General features: G+C 38.5%; 1 protein-coding gene across 17 annotated transcripts in view; it reads right to left on the minus strand.

Moving 5' to 3' along the window:
• Nucleotides 1-14,564, minus strand: part of IQSEC1 (IQ motif and Sec7 domain ArfGEF 1) — a 323,964-nt gene that overhangs the window by 8,516 nt on the left and 300,884 nt on the right. For 14 of the 17 annotated variants that reach the window (XM_033140854.1, XM_033140852.1, XM_033140837.1 and 11 more), the window contains 5 exons: nt 11,566-11,595; nt 8,814-8,939; nt 8,348-8,447; nt 5,477-5,650; nt 4,455-4,631 (listed from right to left, as the gene is read on the minus strand). In XM_033140854.1, coding sequence (XP_032996745.1) covers nt 4,455-4,631; nt 5,477-5,650; nt 8,348-8,447; nt 8,814-8,939; nt 11,566-11,595 — 607 coding nt within the window. The remainder of the gene's footprint in view (nt 1-4,454; nt 4,632-5,476; nt 5,651-8,347; nt 8,448-8,813; nt 8,940-11,565; nt 11,596-14,564) is intronic. The other 3 variants (XM_033140838.1, XM_033140841.1, XM_033140848.1) reach the window with 1 other exon arrangement.

A 14,564-nucleotide genomic window follows, 5' to 3' on the forward strand; every position in this document is an offset into this window, starting at 1 on the left:
CTCACTTCTCTATAACCAGGCCTTTGGCTGATTAACATTCTATGTGTTTGTGGGAGGGGAGTCTATCGATTTGTTTCTGTTTTATTATGTAATTTGTGTTATTTTGTATTTTTATGTTGTGAACTGCCCCCTGATTTTCAGACTATAAAAATATAATAATAATAATAATAATAATAATAATAATAATAATAATAATAATATGTTCTTGTTGGTATCTTTCTGTCTCAAGAGACAGAGTGTGCCTCTGGGGGTGAAGTGAGCTCCCCAGGGCACAAGGAGGGCCTGAGATGTGTATGGAGGACCTGAGCTGCCCAGACAACAGGACCCTCCCTTTTGGTGTCACTAGCTTGGCTGCAGGAGTTGCCAGAAGGAGGCATACAAGGTGCCATCCAACTGTCTTAGGGACTCCACTCTGGATTTGTGTAGGGTTTACTCCTTAGCCCTTTCTTCTCTTGAAGATATCCCGTAAGGCAGCAGAATTTTCCTTCTCTTTCTAGATAGAGTACCTTCCCAAGTTGATGAGCCCCAGCTGCCCATCACTTCCTTCTACTATTTGGATCTGAGTTAAGTTCATTGGTTAGCTGTGTTACTTTCATACTTTTACTTTGTGATAATCTGATAACTAGATACAGATGAACAAATCCACTATATCTACAATGAAGGCTTTTTCGGTGGTGGTGCTCCAGTTTTGGAATATCTGTCTAATAAGGTGTGCTTGGTGTCTACTTTACAAGCTTTTAGATGCCAGCTTAATAAATGATTATTTATGCAGACATTTTAAGATGTATATAATGCCCCCATTTCTTTTTTATTTTAAGAGTTGTCTTTTATTGGTGTTGTTTTATTTTATTATGATGGGCATATGTTCCCTGAAATACTTTCAGTGAAGAACAGTAAAAATGTTTTAAATAAGTAAATAAATAATTTTACAATTCTGTACAGTCATATCTATAGCTGCCTGAAGCAGGTCATTCTCTGGTGTGGCACTGCAATTATGGAATGACATTGCCTTGAGAAGACAACCTGGATACATATTTTCCAAATTTCAGGAAATAAGTACAATCTTCATATACCTTGAGTATAAGGAAGGGGCCACAATGTTTCTAGGCTTTAATTTAAGCAACTGTATCTCGTCATCTTAAACTGCATCTTGTCATCTTAAAATGCTCAGACTCATCTGAGACAGGTTTCTGACTCAAAATCAATCCTACTCTTACAACACCATCTGGTGATGCATCTGGCAAATTTCTGAATCTTTCACAACTATCCCTTGAATCTCTACCCCAATTATGCAGGTGGGGGAAAATTATGCTTAAGATGGTAATTGCAGTCATATTTCCAAAGCAATCCAAACCCTGGCTCAATTTTTTCTCTAACATCATGCAGCAAATGGCTAGTCAGTTACCAAGGGCCTTTTCCAAAGGTCACAGTACAAATTGCAAATATGCACTTCAGCTTACAGATATTTCTTTTGGGCCTATTTATTCTTTATCACACAATGAAACAATTTGTGGAAGATGTCTGGGCTGCATGAGACACAAACAAGTAAACCTGACTTTGTCAAACTGAATGAACAGCCTTTAAAAGCTAGCCATTTATTATTTTAAATAAATTATACTTTAATAAATTGGAGAAGTGTTAAAGGACATATTTAATGCTGGAGACCTGGAAAACCTAATTCAGTTGGTGAGAATAATATAGGGCTTAAAAAATCCAACATGCAGGGTGGAGAGTCCTTCATATGTTGTTGGACTACAATTCCCATCAGCCCCAGCCAGTATGACCAATGGTCAGGAATGATGATTGTTGTAGTCCAGAAACGTGTAGAGGGCTACATGTTCCTTGGCCCTGAACTAAAAGATGCTTTGCCTTAACATTTTGGACATCTTTTTCTTTTAAAAAGAAAAACATTAAATATCCAAGTTTTACATACATCATAGTATCCAAAAACATTATTACATATTTACACAATCTCTGAAATAAAAATTATAAAGCAGTTGTAACCACTGTTTGAGTGGTAAAATTAAGTTAATTTTTTTTAAAAAACAAACAAACCAAGGGAACCTTTTGAAAAAAGCATGTTTCTACCTATGTAAGATAAACACAATCTACTTCATCAGCCTCCTCCTGTGTTCTGTAGCAAAGCAACACTACATGATTTTTAGCTACATGTTCAATCTTTCTATGGGAGGTGGTGGTGTGATGGAATAAAATGAGTGTTGTTTAAGCTAAACACTTCAGAATCTCATTGCAGTGAGGGCCAGTTCAAACATAGTATCTTTGAAGATCGTATTTAACATGAACACTATAGATACACACATTTTTAAATGTAGTAAAAGATGTAATCTACACATCTTGTTCATTTTTCATGAAATCAAAGGATCATCAGTATCAGCCTATAATTTACACATGCAAATTACCATGCAAAGCATTTTACCTCTATGATTTGAAACTGCATGGAGGAAACTTTCTGTGGGGGCACCATGTTTGAAGCCACGGAAATCACTCCAAAAGCCAACTTCTATAGAATTACACGTGTTTCTAGTTGGTTCTTGGCAATAGCTAACATAATCAATGAAAAGACCACCTAGGTTATCCTAACCAATACCTGACTGTATGTGTGTGTTTCTTAAATTAATTGCACTGCACAAGTCCAAACATAAACTCTCCATAATTATGACTAAAAAAAATGTTAAAATTAAGTTTAGCTGGGTTTAACATAGTCACTACTTAAACCCTTCAGTCTGACACCTATATTCAACTACAGAAAATAACTTGTCAGCGATGAGTATGCCAACAGAAGGCATATGTTGTTGACATATGGGATGTTTCATGCTTATGAAAAATTCATCTTGTTTATGGTAAAGAATCCTTCAAATGAAGCTAGCTACATGACAATGTCTGAAGTAAATGTTTGAAAGCTCCTAGTAGGATGAAAAGTGTTAACTGGGAATCATGTCAAGCAATAGGTACATTAGTGAAAATCCTGTTTCTAAAAATGAATGTTGTCATTCTCAATGAAAAACAGAAAAGTGAAACCATTCTTACATGAAACTAAATAATGACGACTGAGGCCTCATCCAAAGTCTACTCAAGTGCACATTTTAAAATAAAATTCTAAAAAGCATTAATTCAGTGGACCTTTGCACTGGTGTTGTTCCATGCAATGGATTCATAGTTGTCACTGAATTTCCCCCAAAGTAAAATAATATATAATTATTACTATGGATAAATAATTGTGGCTAAATAGAAAGTAAACCAGTTTGGTAAAAATAAAGATGCAGATATTAGTATGTGTATATTTTGTTGCACAAATAGGCATGTGCACATAAATTACACATAGCACATACTTAAAATTAGTATTGATGGCTGTAGCACAGTAGAAACTTACACATGATATTTTAAGGAGAAAGGTATATTTCACTTTTATATAGAGGTCAAAATAATATATAGTATGAAAAGTAAGCAAAAATTTAAATCTATTTGCTAGTGGTATATTATAATTTAGCATGGTGTACATGGTGTTAACAGGCAGAGCAATTCTACTATCAACAGCAGGAACCAATAACGTGCCTGTTCTTCTGCATACATAGCTGAAATGTAGTGCCTGACATTCAAAATGCACCAGGGCATTGATTTCCAATCATAATTGTAGTGGCATTTTTCTACGTTCTGCACACATGGGTGAAATGTAATGATTAAAATGCATACATTCCAAAACCAGGTATAACATCTATAATTTAAAATATATTTTAAACTTCCATCACCATCCAGATCAGTTCAAACTTTAGGCCCAAAAGCAGTGGTGAAATTACTACTTTGCCAAAATGGTTGCTTCCCCATTATGCTGGCAACAGTAGTGTAGTATATACACAAGCCACAGTTCCAGCAAGATCTAGAGTCTACGTTTTGAGCAATGCGATAAAGTAGCACCAGTCACACAACTATATCCGATTTATGTTTCTCTAGATAGAATTTAGCAGGGCTTCACTCAATTTCATTCATCAATATACTACATGGATACACATAAGCACAAAATGCACAAGAAGCAGCCAATACACAATGATTTGGGTGGGTTCCCCCCCCCTAATGACAATATAAGGAAGAAAATAACGAAAAGGGACGCAAAACTAAGCAGTGTACTCCTAGCATTATACCTAGCATTTAATTAACCATTATTTTATTATAAACTTACAATTTTTCTCTGTCTTCTTTCTCCTTTTAAAGTATACATAGAAAGCTACAACAGTTTAATATTTTCAAATGGAATTTTTGAATAAGCAGAGGGGGGGAAACAGCAAAAAAACCACACTACTAACAATAAGACATAGTTAACTTTCTCAGAATTACATTTTTACATTTTTATATTCGTTAGTGTATTCTTTGAACACACACACACAAACATATATTAAGGTTCAATGAATATATTTATCAAAGAAGGAAGAAATGCATACCTGCTTCAGAGAGGTCTCTAAGAGAGCTGCTAAGGGCACTCCTTTTAAGACCCTCCCCAGTGGCGTAACTGTCATCAAGGCAGGCACGGTTCAATGTCCCATTGCCAGACTCCTTTTTCAGGCTAGAGCACTGAGACATGCTTGGTCGTACTACACCTTTCTGCTTTTCAAGTTCAGCTGAAAAGAGAGCAGAAGCCAATTACTCTATTGGCTCTTTCAGACTGTAGTGCTGAAAAAATATGTACAGTATGGACTCTTTGCTGGCTCGTTAATAATTTCAATAACCCCAAACGCAATGCTTTTAAAAATTGGCACCTGGACAAATAAAGCTTGCTCCGTCTGCAAAAAGGCACACCATTCCAGAAGCTGGGCCACACACCGGAGCCTTTTAAGGGCTTCAACAACAGAAAGCTCTGTTTGAGAAGGTGCATTCCTATTAATTTCAATGTTGGGGAATATTTCATATATACCCAAGCCTCTTGCCCATCCCTTCTCCTTTGGCACCAGAAATGCTCAGAAACTACCTCACACAATGTAGTACTCTCTGGCACACAAAGCTAGCTAGCTAGCTAGCTAAACAAACAAACAAATAAATAAATATCATTAGGTAGCAATGAACAAAGTGATGCTATCAAATTTGCCATGTCTTCATTTGGTTGGGTGTCACTGCACCTTGGCAGTCTGTGTGCATAATTGTATCACAACAGCATGCAAATCCTTCTGCCAGACTCCAGATGGCAGTGGCACATAACCATGTGGTAACAGCCAGTCGTGGAGCTTAAAAGTGTGGTCAGAGCCCACCAGCTGAAATAGAAGCCCTTGGACCACTTTAAGTCTCCCGAGGAAAATACAATGTATCAGCACTTAGTAAAACATTCTTGTATTTCAACTGCAGTTTAATCTTGAATACTATTCAGCCACACTTTCTGAGCAAATTTTAACTTTATAAAGAAATACTTTTATAAATATGCCAAAATAGATTCACCTAACATAATTAATTTTAAATGCTCTACTATATGTACCTTTGTACTTACACTCTATTCTGTGCTTTTCCATTTCTTGTACCTCTGCAATAGACTCCCTCAGATCATCCGTAAACTTCTTTCTGTCCTGGGGATTTGGCGCATTGAAATTTATCAAAACTTTTATATCTGCTCCCGGAACAGCTGATGTGAGCCGTATGCCATTAGGATAATCTACGAAGTGGTAAAAGGGATATATGTATATTAATTTGTTTCAAGGGTTTTCTGTTCTCTATTTGCATCTCAAAATGTGAAAAAGATACAGTGGTACCTTGGTTTAAGAACAGCTTAGTTTATGAACAACTTGGATTAAGAACGCTGCAAATGCGGAAGTAGATGTTTTGGTTTGTGAACTTTGCCTTGGAATAAGAATATGTTTCACTTCCTGTTGAGTGTGTTCCATTTGTAAATTGAGTCCCTCGCTGCTATAGGAAAGCATGCCTTGGTATAAGAACGCTTTGGTTTAAGAATGGACTTCCAGAATGGATTAAGTTCATAAACCAAGGTACCACTGTACATCCCAGTACAACAAAGGTTTCCATTACTACATGAACATTTCTTGGTAACCATGTGCAACTGATAGGATGAGGCCTGGAAGCATCTGTGTCTATTGTGCTCCTCCCACAGTAGACCGGGTAACTTACCCTAAGGGAGATATGTATTGGAGTCTCAGGGCTTCTAGGTCTCTCTGTGTTTCTGGTGTTATTTCAGGTGGTCTAAGATGCCTACAGGTCTGTCACATGCTTTACAGTTTCCGGCAGAAACTGCGTCCTCTCTGTCACTGACTACCTCCAGGAATAACACGGAGGGTCCGAATGAACACAAGACTTTACTGAACAGCCATTCAAAGATTACTACAAAACTATAAACTTGGCAAAATCCCACCATTTGCAGGCAGAAAAATGGGAAATGACTTTCTTAGAACCAAGAATGCTGTTGGATTAGATGGAAGTCCCATCTAGACCAGCATCCTGTTCTTACAGTGGCTGACTAGATGCCTATGGGAAGTCTTCAAAGAGGGCATTTTATGGGGGTGAACCTATTGGTTTATCCTGTAGATGGCTACTTGCTGTCATTTTTTCAGCCACATAAGTCTCCTGGGTGAATCAAATGTGTCATCATACATGATGAGGAACGTTTGAGGGAAAACAACAGTCACCACTCACTCAAGGATTTCTGCCATATATCACAGACTGGATGCAGTGGTAGACTGAATGATCACTGAAATTCTCTGACGGGGCAAATCTGGTGGTTCCTCACACCCTCAAGGACATCACCAGGGACTCTGGTGAGGCAGACCCTGCCCTGTGGAACTTCCTTGCAGCAGTGGTTTGGCAGGAACTATCCCTCCTTCATTCATATGTCACTTGAAGACTTTATTGTTCAGAAAGGCCTTTGCAACATGAATTTTATTGTTAAGGCAATCAGTATTTACTGATGTTTTAAAGCTTTTAAAAATGGATGTCTTTATTTTGTGTTTATACCGGTATGTTGTATTCCGCCTTGTTGTATTTTTTAATGAAAGTGCATCTTATAAAATTGTAAATAGACAAATATCATCACAAGATTGACAGCTATGGCAATCAAATATAAGTGGGGTTCCCCTCCGTCATCTGCCCCAATCCTTACACTTTTGGGCCAAAAGGGCTTCTAAATAGAAAAGTGCTAAAAGTACTAAATAAAGCATGTTAGTACTTTTAATTACTTTTACAAAAAGTACTAAGTAAAAAAACATCAACACACAGTGATTTATTGGGCCACAGACAGACACTAGAAATGATATTGTATAGAATTTTTTAGCCATACATATAAAATAAATATTTAAGATTTATAGTCATTAATCTTAAATCATAACTGTAATGTGAACTGTGTAAGAAACACTAACATACAACTTTCTGAGGATAAATAAATAAATAAAGCCCGCATGAAATTGAGTAAGGCAAGAAATGTTTAAAAACCGTATAAAATGCATTTGTCCACCATCAAAAGAGGATATATAAAACAATGCATATTTTGTACAAAAATAGTACATATACAGCTGGATACACAAATGTTCACTTAGATCAGTTCTCAGAAAGGGGTATGAAAATATCTTCTGAAGACTTTTTAAAAGTTTAGAATTGGCAGGAGGAAGGCAATTGGTGAATATATTTTCACTGTTACGTGGTCTCTAGTGAAAAGAAACTGCAAACCTTCACGTTTTTAAAATGAAGGTTTGTTCTGGAAAAAGTGGATGTATCTATTTTGTCTTTCCCTCATGACCTACGAATGTGGAGATAAATACTTTATTTCCTTTCAAAGAATTAACTGATTCCTCAAAATACATTTTACCCTTATCACCCACTCCCCGTTGCCAATCATTTCCATCACCTTGCCAGCTTCTAAATGAAATGCTTTTTACGGCCTTTGCTTTAATTGACAGAATTCTCAGAAGGTATATGAATTCCATTACTTGAGAACAAGTTGAATCTGACAGCTGCAACATGCAGATAGGCTGGGTGGGATATTTGTAGCTTGCTGCCTTCAGCTACAATAATGGCTCTGCATTGCTTAAAGAAAAATGCTGAAGGGGGAGAAATCTGGAAGAGAGTGTCAGGCTGTGTTGAACCAAACTGATCTTTCTCCCAAATATCCCGTATGTGTACATACACTAAACCATTATAGGTCACATTTTTCAGAGAATCAAGATTTCATACTTTATTTTTAAAAGTCTTTGAATGCAATTCTTATTCTGTGCCATAGGTTCGTCACTGCTGGGCTAAAGCATTCAACTGGGTCAAACTACCATTGCTTCCTCAAGGTATAGTTATTCTTAAGAAATGAGGTGCACCAATTTACCCTTAACCCATATGAGGGGCTCAAAACACTTACACTGATTCTCAAAAAGGAGCACCTGCATTCCATAGAGGGAAAAGGACTGTCGAAAACTGTATGTGACTGAATTCTTCTTCTTTTGAAAGATCTTAGTGACCTAAAAATATCAACAAGCACAAAAATCAATGTTGGAGAAAGTATTTGGTTAGTTAAAAATACTGAAATGTATGTACAATAAACCTTTATAATATTACACAGTAAGCATCCTGAAGACAAACTGCCTAAAATACCATTTCCATTTACTAGCCTTTTGGCTTCCCAGCACAACTTTCCTAGCTGATCCTGAGCACTGCATACAACTGTAGTTGTACATACAGCACTTCATCCACATATGAATAACAATCCATGCAGAAACCCACATAGTGCCCCTACATGGATTCTGCGTTTAAGTAAGCCCCTTTACGTAATGGAGTCTCTGCATTAATATACTGTATTATAAAAAATATGCCTGTCAGGTACATACCACAAGCAGATCATTAAATAAAAATATTTCCCGCTGGTGTAATCCAAGCTTCTGTGGTTTATTTGGATCTGGAACTTCAAAGAGCCTGCAGTAGCAAACAAGTCTCCGATGTGGAAGAGAAAGGACCTGTGGGATATAGAACAATGCTGACTTTAGTCAATTAAAAAGGAGTTCAGCATTATTTAGGTGAAGTCTTTTCCACAATGGTGACGGAGGAAATAGCTGAAAATGGTAAAAATAAAAAAAACATTTAAGGAAAAGCTTTTCATTAGCCTCTCTTTGCACCATTTTGGATTTTCCTTTTTTGTCATTGTATTTATATATTGGTGGTAAACTCATATGTTATTTCATGAAGCCTGTTGTCCAATGCTACTATCATTAACACAGAGACGCAGGTGGCGCTGTGGATTAAACCACTGTGCCGCTTGGGCTTGCTGATCGAAAGGTCGGCGGTTCAAATCCCCGCGATGGGGTGAGCTCCCGTTGTTCAGTCCCAGCTCCTGCCAACCTAGCAGTTTGAAAGCACACAGTGCAAGTAGATAAATAGGTACTGCTCTGGTGGGAAGGTAAACAGCGTTTCCGTGCGCTGCTCTGGTTTCGCCAGAAGTGGCTTAGTCATGCTGGCCACGTGACCTGGAAAAACTGTCTGTGGAAGTGGAAAAATGCCGGCTCCCTCAGCCTTTAAAGCGAGATGAGCGCCACAACCCCAGAGTTGTTTGCGACTGGACTTAATTGTCAGGGGTCCCTTTACCTTTACTATCATTAACTCTTCAACAGTATCCTGATTTTCCTCAATAGGGGGAATAGGTGAAAATAATTCCCCCTAGCTCCACGCCAGTGCATGTATTATATCTGATACAATATAGGGACTAAGGTTCATTTACTTCAAGGTCAATACAGATTTTCCACTGTCTTTTCCACGAGATGCTAGCCTGTTTATACACAAACAAACAGAAGGCTACTAACAATAAGTTTTAATTGCAATGATTTTTTATTAGAGTCCAACTTCTCAGATTCTAAGTTCTTCTTAGCCCCAGTGCAGAGGAACTGTATCTCAGATAGTTCCTGAGCCAATAATTTTATTTTGGCATCCATGACATCTAAGGAAAGATGCCAAACTTACAGGGGGAGGGGGGAATCCTGATCAGCAAAGTGACCTGCCACACATGGCCTACCTTTAAAATGACTGATGCAGCATGCACAATTTAAAATTCCTTCCATATGAGGAATATAATATATACTTCATATACATACAAATGTTTTAATGAAGTGTCTCAAAGTATAACACAAAGTCAGCAAGAAAACATTTCTCATATTCAGTGAGCTTCTGACCTCTTGCAGATCAATTGCCCAATTCTATTCAATACAATGGGGCAAAGCATATCTGTGTTTCCTGATTCACAGCAGAATAAAGAGTGGTTAATCTGTGGCTCACTAAATGTTGTTGAACTCCAACTCCCATCAGTTCCAGCTACCATGGCCAGTAGTAAGGGATGGTGGAAAACGTTAGCCTCTCCTGGTTTAGGGCATGAATCTTGACTTCCCTTCTGTGAATGGAACAGAGTTCACTGAACAGATTCCCCACCAACTTAACAATTGGCTCCTATAGGTTGTGGACCTTTGGAAATTGGGGTGTGGTATGGCAGGAGTTGGTGACTGGAGGAGCATGTTAAGACCCAAACTTAGTTGTTCTAAAAGGTCAAGTTCTAAAAGGTCAAAGCCAGAAATTCATCTTACCAATTAGTACAAAAATTACTGAGGAATTATGGTTTGTTCCAAAGAAAATTCTTATGTTTTATTTCTAATATTAAACACAAGTGAAAAGGCAATTTCTTTACTGTTTAACTCTTATTTTAGTTCTAATTTTTTTTCTAGCGGTAATGCTAGAATGCTTGAGGTACCTGAATAACATTACTAAGCATGTTCTATTTAACTTAATATAGCAATGAGGATCCTTGATAACTAGAAGCCTGGATACTTGCTGTCAAAAGTCCCACAATAGTCACCAACAGCAGTATTCCAACATTTATTATGTGACAATATTTGAAGGTCTTCATCTCTTCTATACCTGTCTCCTAACCCCTATATATAACAGATAAACAGAAGACATGCAAGGGCACATCCACTGCTCAATATTCTCCGTTTTGCAGCTTGTGTGTGTGAAATATCCTAAACGAATGTCTCAGTCCCATATTCCTCTAATGCATAATCTTGTACTAAATTTCCACACTGATTGATTAAGCTGATTAAACACTAAAAACAATGAAAGCAAAGCAAGCAAAGCACATTTATGAAATATTCTGACATTAAAATAATGCAGAAGAGAGATGTACATTTAAATATCTGCAAATCAGAGGCCATGCACACCTTTGAGGGGAGAGGAAAATTGTTTTTAATCTTAAAATTGTTAGGAAATATGTCTAAGGGCAGCTCACCACAACTGACCTCAGCCAGGTTTATAAACAAAGCTGTCCCCAGTTTCACTTATGCTTGCTAATTAATTCACTTTTATATTTCATTGTTGCACCAAGCTCTATCTGTGTGATACTGAACCCCATAGAGAAAGCACAATCTGGCTCCTTTACAAAATGGAAATGTTTCATTAGGTCAACAATTGACACTTTTAAATATTTAGGATGAAAAAGCAATGAACTGCCAAAATCTGATTAACAGCAAAGGATTTAAACATGTTAGGGCCCTTCTGACAAGCTTTGCTTATAGAACAGAAATGTATATGAAAGGAAATACCTACACAACCAAGTCCATGGTGTAGAGATCCAATCTACAGTAGAAAAAGACACATACAAGTTCATTAAATTTCAGAGAAATACACATCATAATCATCATCATCATTCTTTATTCGACTGGCAGTCAGAAAAAATACATTTATCCATACAAAATTAAAACATCTAAAACATCTAGAGGAACTTTAGAATAAAACACAGCCAACACTAACATGAAGCTATACAGATAAACCCACGTCAATGCAATCAATTTTAGTCTTATGACGCTTAAAAGCTAGAAAAAGAAATTTGGCAACCGAGGAAGCTGTTTTCCCCGTAACATTATTCAACAAATATAAAACCTGTCTTTCTCTGGATAGGGAGCTAAATTGAGATATGAGTGGGGCTATAAGATTTTGCCTGAAATCTGTATAGAAAGGGCAGCTCAAGAGAATATGTTCAGTGGACTCTACCTCTCCCAGGGCACAATGACAAGTTCTCTGGGCGTATGGGACTCGCCTATACCTTCCCCACAATACCGCAGATTCGAGGACATTAAATCTAGCCGCTGTGAGAAGTCTACGGTATTCCACATAGTGGATTTCCGCCAAGATAAGGAGCTGGTGTAACCTGATAGATCTGCTCCCCCAGCAACATCCCTGGTTTCACAAGGGCTATGTCCTCTTGTCTAGCAATATCACTCAGTCTCTGGGAGATCACAGCTCTGGCTTGACTATATGTCATAGACTACAGGTAAAGATGTGACAATCCACAAGCCTGTACTTCATTTATGATCTCCCTTTCCCACGATGATTGGAAATCATCCCTCAGTATCAAGGGGGCCGAACCCACTGGTTTAAAGCATAATTTGAGCCATAGCCAAAGCTTCACCTTCAAGGCCACATACTGAAAAGCTTGGCAGCCAACCTCTAATCTCATGACCGCACCCGTTATGGAAGGAGGATCCTGATGATGGCTCTAAGAAATTGTGATTGGATGGATTCCAGTCTCAGAAAATCCCTACGGGAACCCAAGGAGATGCCCACCAAAAGTAGTGGAAGGACTTTCATTTGGAAAAGTCTCAAGGCTACTTTCACTGATTGAGCCTGTTTCTTAGCATATAGAGATCTAATCAGCATGGCTGCTTTAGATGCGTTTGTAATTATATAAGCTCTATGAGCCAGAAAAGACCTGTTTGATTGAATTACTTCACCCAGATATTTGAAACAGTTAACCTGCTCCAGAGTAGTACCATTCATCGACCACAAGTGGAGTTTCGGTCGGGCAGAAAAGACCAGAATCTTGGTCTTGGCATAATTAAGTTGAAGCTCATGTTGATTACCGTATTCATAGAGTGCTTGGAGCATTCTCCTTAGCCCAATGGGAGATCTAGCTAGGAGAGCGGCATCATCCACATACAAAAGGACGTTCAGAGCTCAGCCTGCTAATTTAGGGGGGTGAAAAGCATTATTGGCCATATGGGCCACCAAGGAGTTAATATAAAAATTAAACAATGCTGGGGCCAACAGACAGCCCTGTCTTACCCCCCTCGAGGTGGTAACAGGGTTAGAAACTAGGCCGTTATTATCTAGCCTGATTCTCAGAAAGGTGTTTGCATGCAAGTTAATAATCAGGTAAAGAAGACGGCGATCAATTGTTGTGGCTGCCAGTTTTGTCCATAGCTGCTTCCTAGAAATTCGGTCAAAGGCCTGCTTAAAGTCAATAAAGGCCACATGGAGGACCTTTGGGACTTTGCCAGCATACTTTTCAGCCAGATGATTCAGGATTAAAATTTGGTCTATTGTAGATCTTCCAGGGCAAAAACCTGCCTGTTCCTCTGCAATGATATTGTTGTTCTTCATCCAGTTTGATAGTTTGTTTAGCAAATACCTAGAGTAGATCTTCCCAATGATATTTAACAGGCTGATCGGCCTAAAGTTACTCGGCTCAGTGCGTGGACCTTTCTTATGTATTAATACAACCAGCGCAGAACTCCAGCTTGAGGGAAATTTTGCTGATTTGTTTATATATGTATAGAGAACTGCTAGGAGTGGAATCCACCAAATACATATCATATCAAGCAAATACTTCATGGTCTTACTATCACTAAACTCCTATAAAAGCAAACATGCCTATAAATAATGATAGGCATTTATTTTCAAACCCCCTTTTGCACAGTTACGCTGTCACTAAGCAGGAATGAGCACAAGGAATGCTAATTTAATCCTAATGACATTATTTAATAATTCGAATTGCTTTCTCACAAAGCTTAAATTCTGCAGTATATTTCTGCAGCTTTCAAAATTCCACTTTCTAGTCTATAAGGCAATGAAAGTTGTATAACTCTACCTCTTCATTTTGGAAAAGCCATTATCTGTAAGCATACAAAGATGCAATGAGTGTGCCCACCTCCCCATATACACACAACAGCTACCCTACAACTTTGGAATTCTGTTTCTTTGGACTTGTAAGGTCCTCGGTTAGTTGCTCATGAGTAAGCAGGCAAAACTCAAAGTTTCCTTTAATAGTTTTATTGTGCAAACTATGTACAGTGCAGAGCTAATAAGTTCATGTCTGTATCAAGCGTCGTCAGAATCCGGGAATGGCCCCTTCCGGTTCTGACCCCAACAAAAGAGTTTCGGTATACGGAAACCCCGCCTCCCATCCTTTCGTTTCACCTGTCGACGCCTTTGGGGCACCGGAAGCTGCGTGTCTCCCTCATTGCCCCTTGAGCTAGGGGAGTGCAGGGTCTCTCCAGCATCCTCAGAGCCTTTTCCCTCCATACCCTGAAATGCATGCCCCCCCACTGGACGCCTTGCTGCTTCCTCTGCTGTGGAGGAGGTGCTGCTGGTCAGGTGGGGCCAGAGCTCTCTGTAGCATCCCGAGAGCCCTTCCACCACCTTGTGCTGCACCGGGGACAGTTCCTTGACAGGACTCATATTCCCAAGGTGCAATATTATTTTTTACTGGCGCTGACTTATGGTTGTTTGTGTTAAGCTGGTATGCAGGGAGAAAAATATGTTGGAAT

Source organism: Lacerta agilis, chromosome 2, assembly GCF_009819535.1.
Source record: "Lacerta agilis isolate rLacAgi1 chromosome 2, rLacAgi1.pri, whole genome shotgun sequence".
Classification (NCBI taxonomy): Eukaryota; Metazoa; Chordata; class Lepidosauria; order Squamata; family Lacertidae; genus Lacerta; species Lacerta agilis.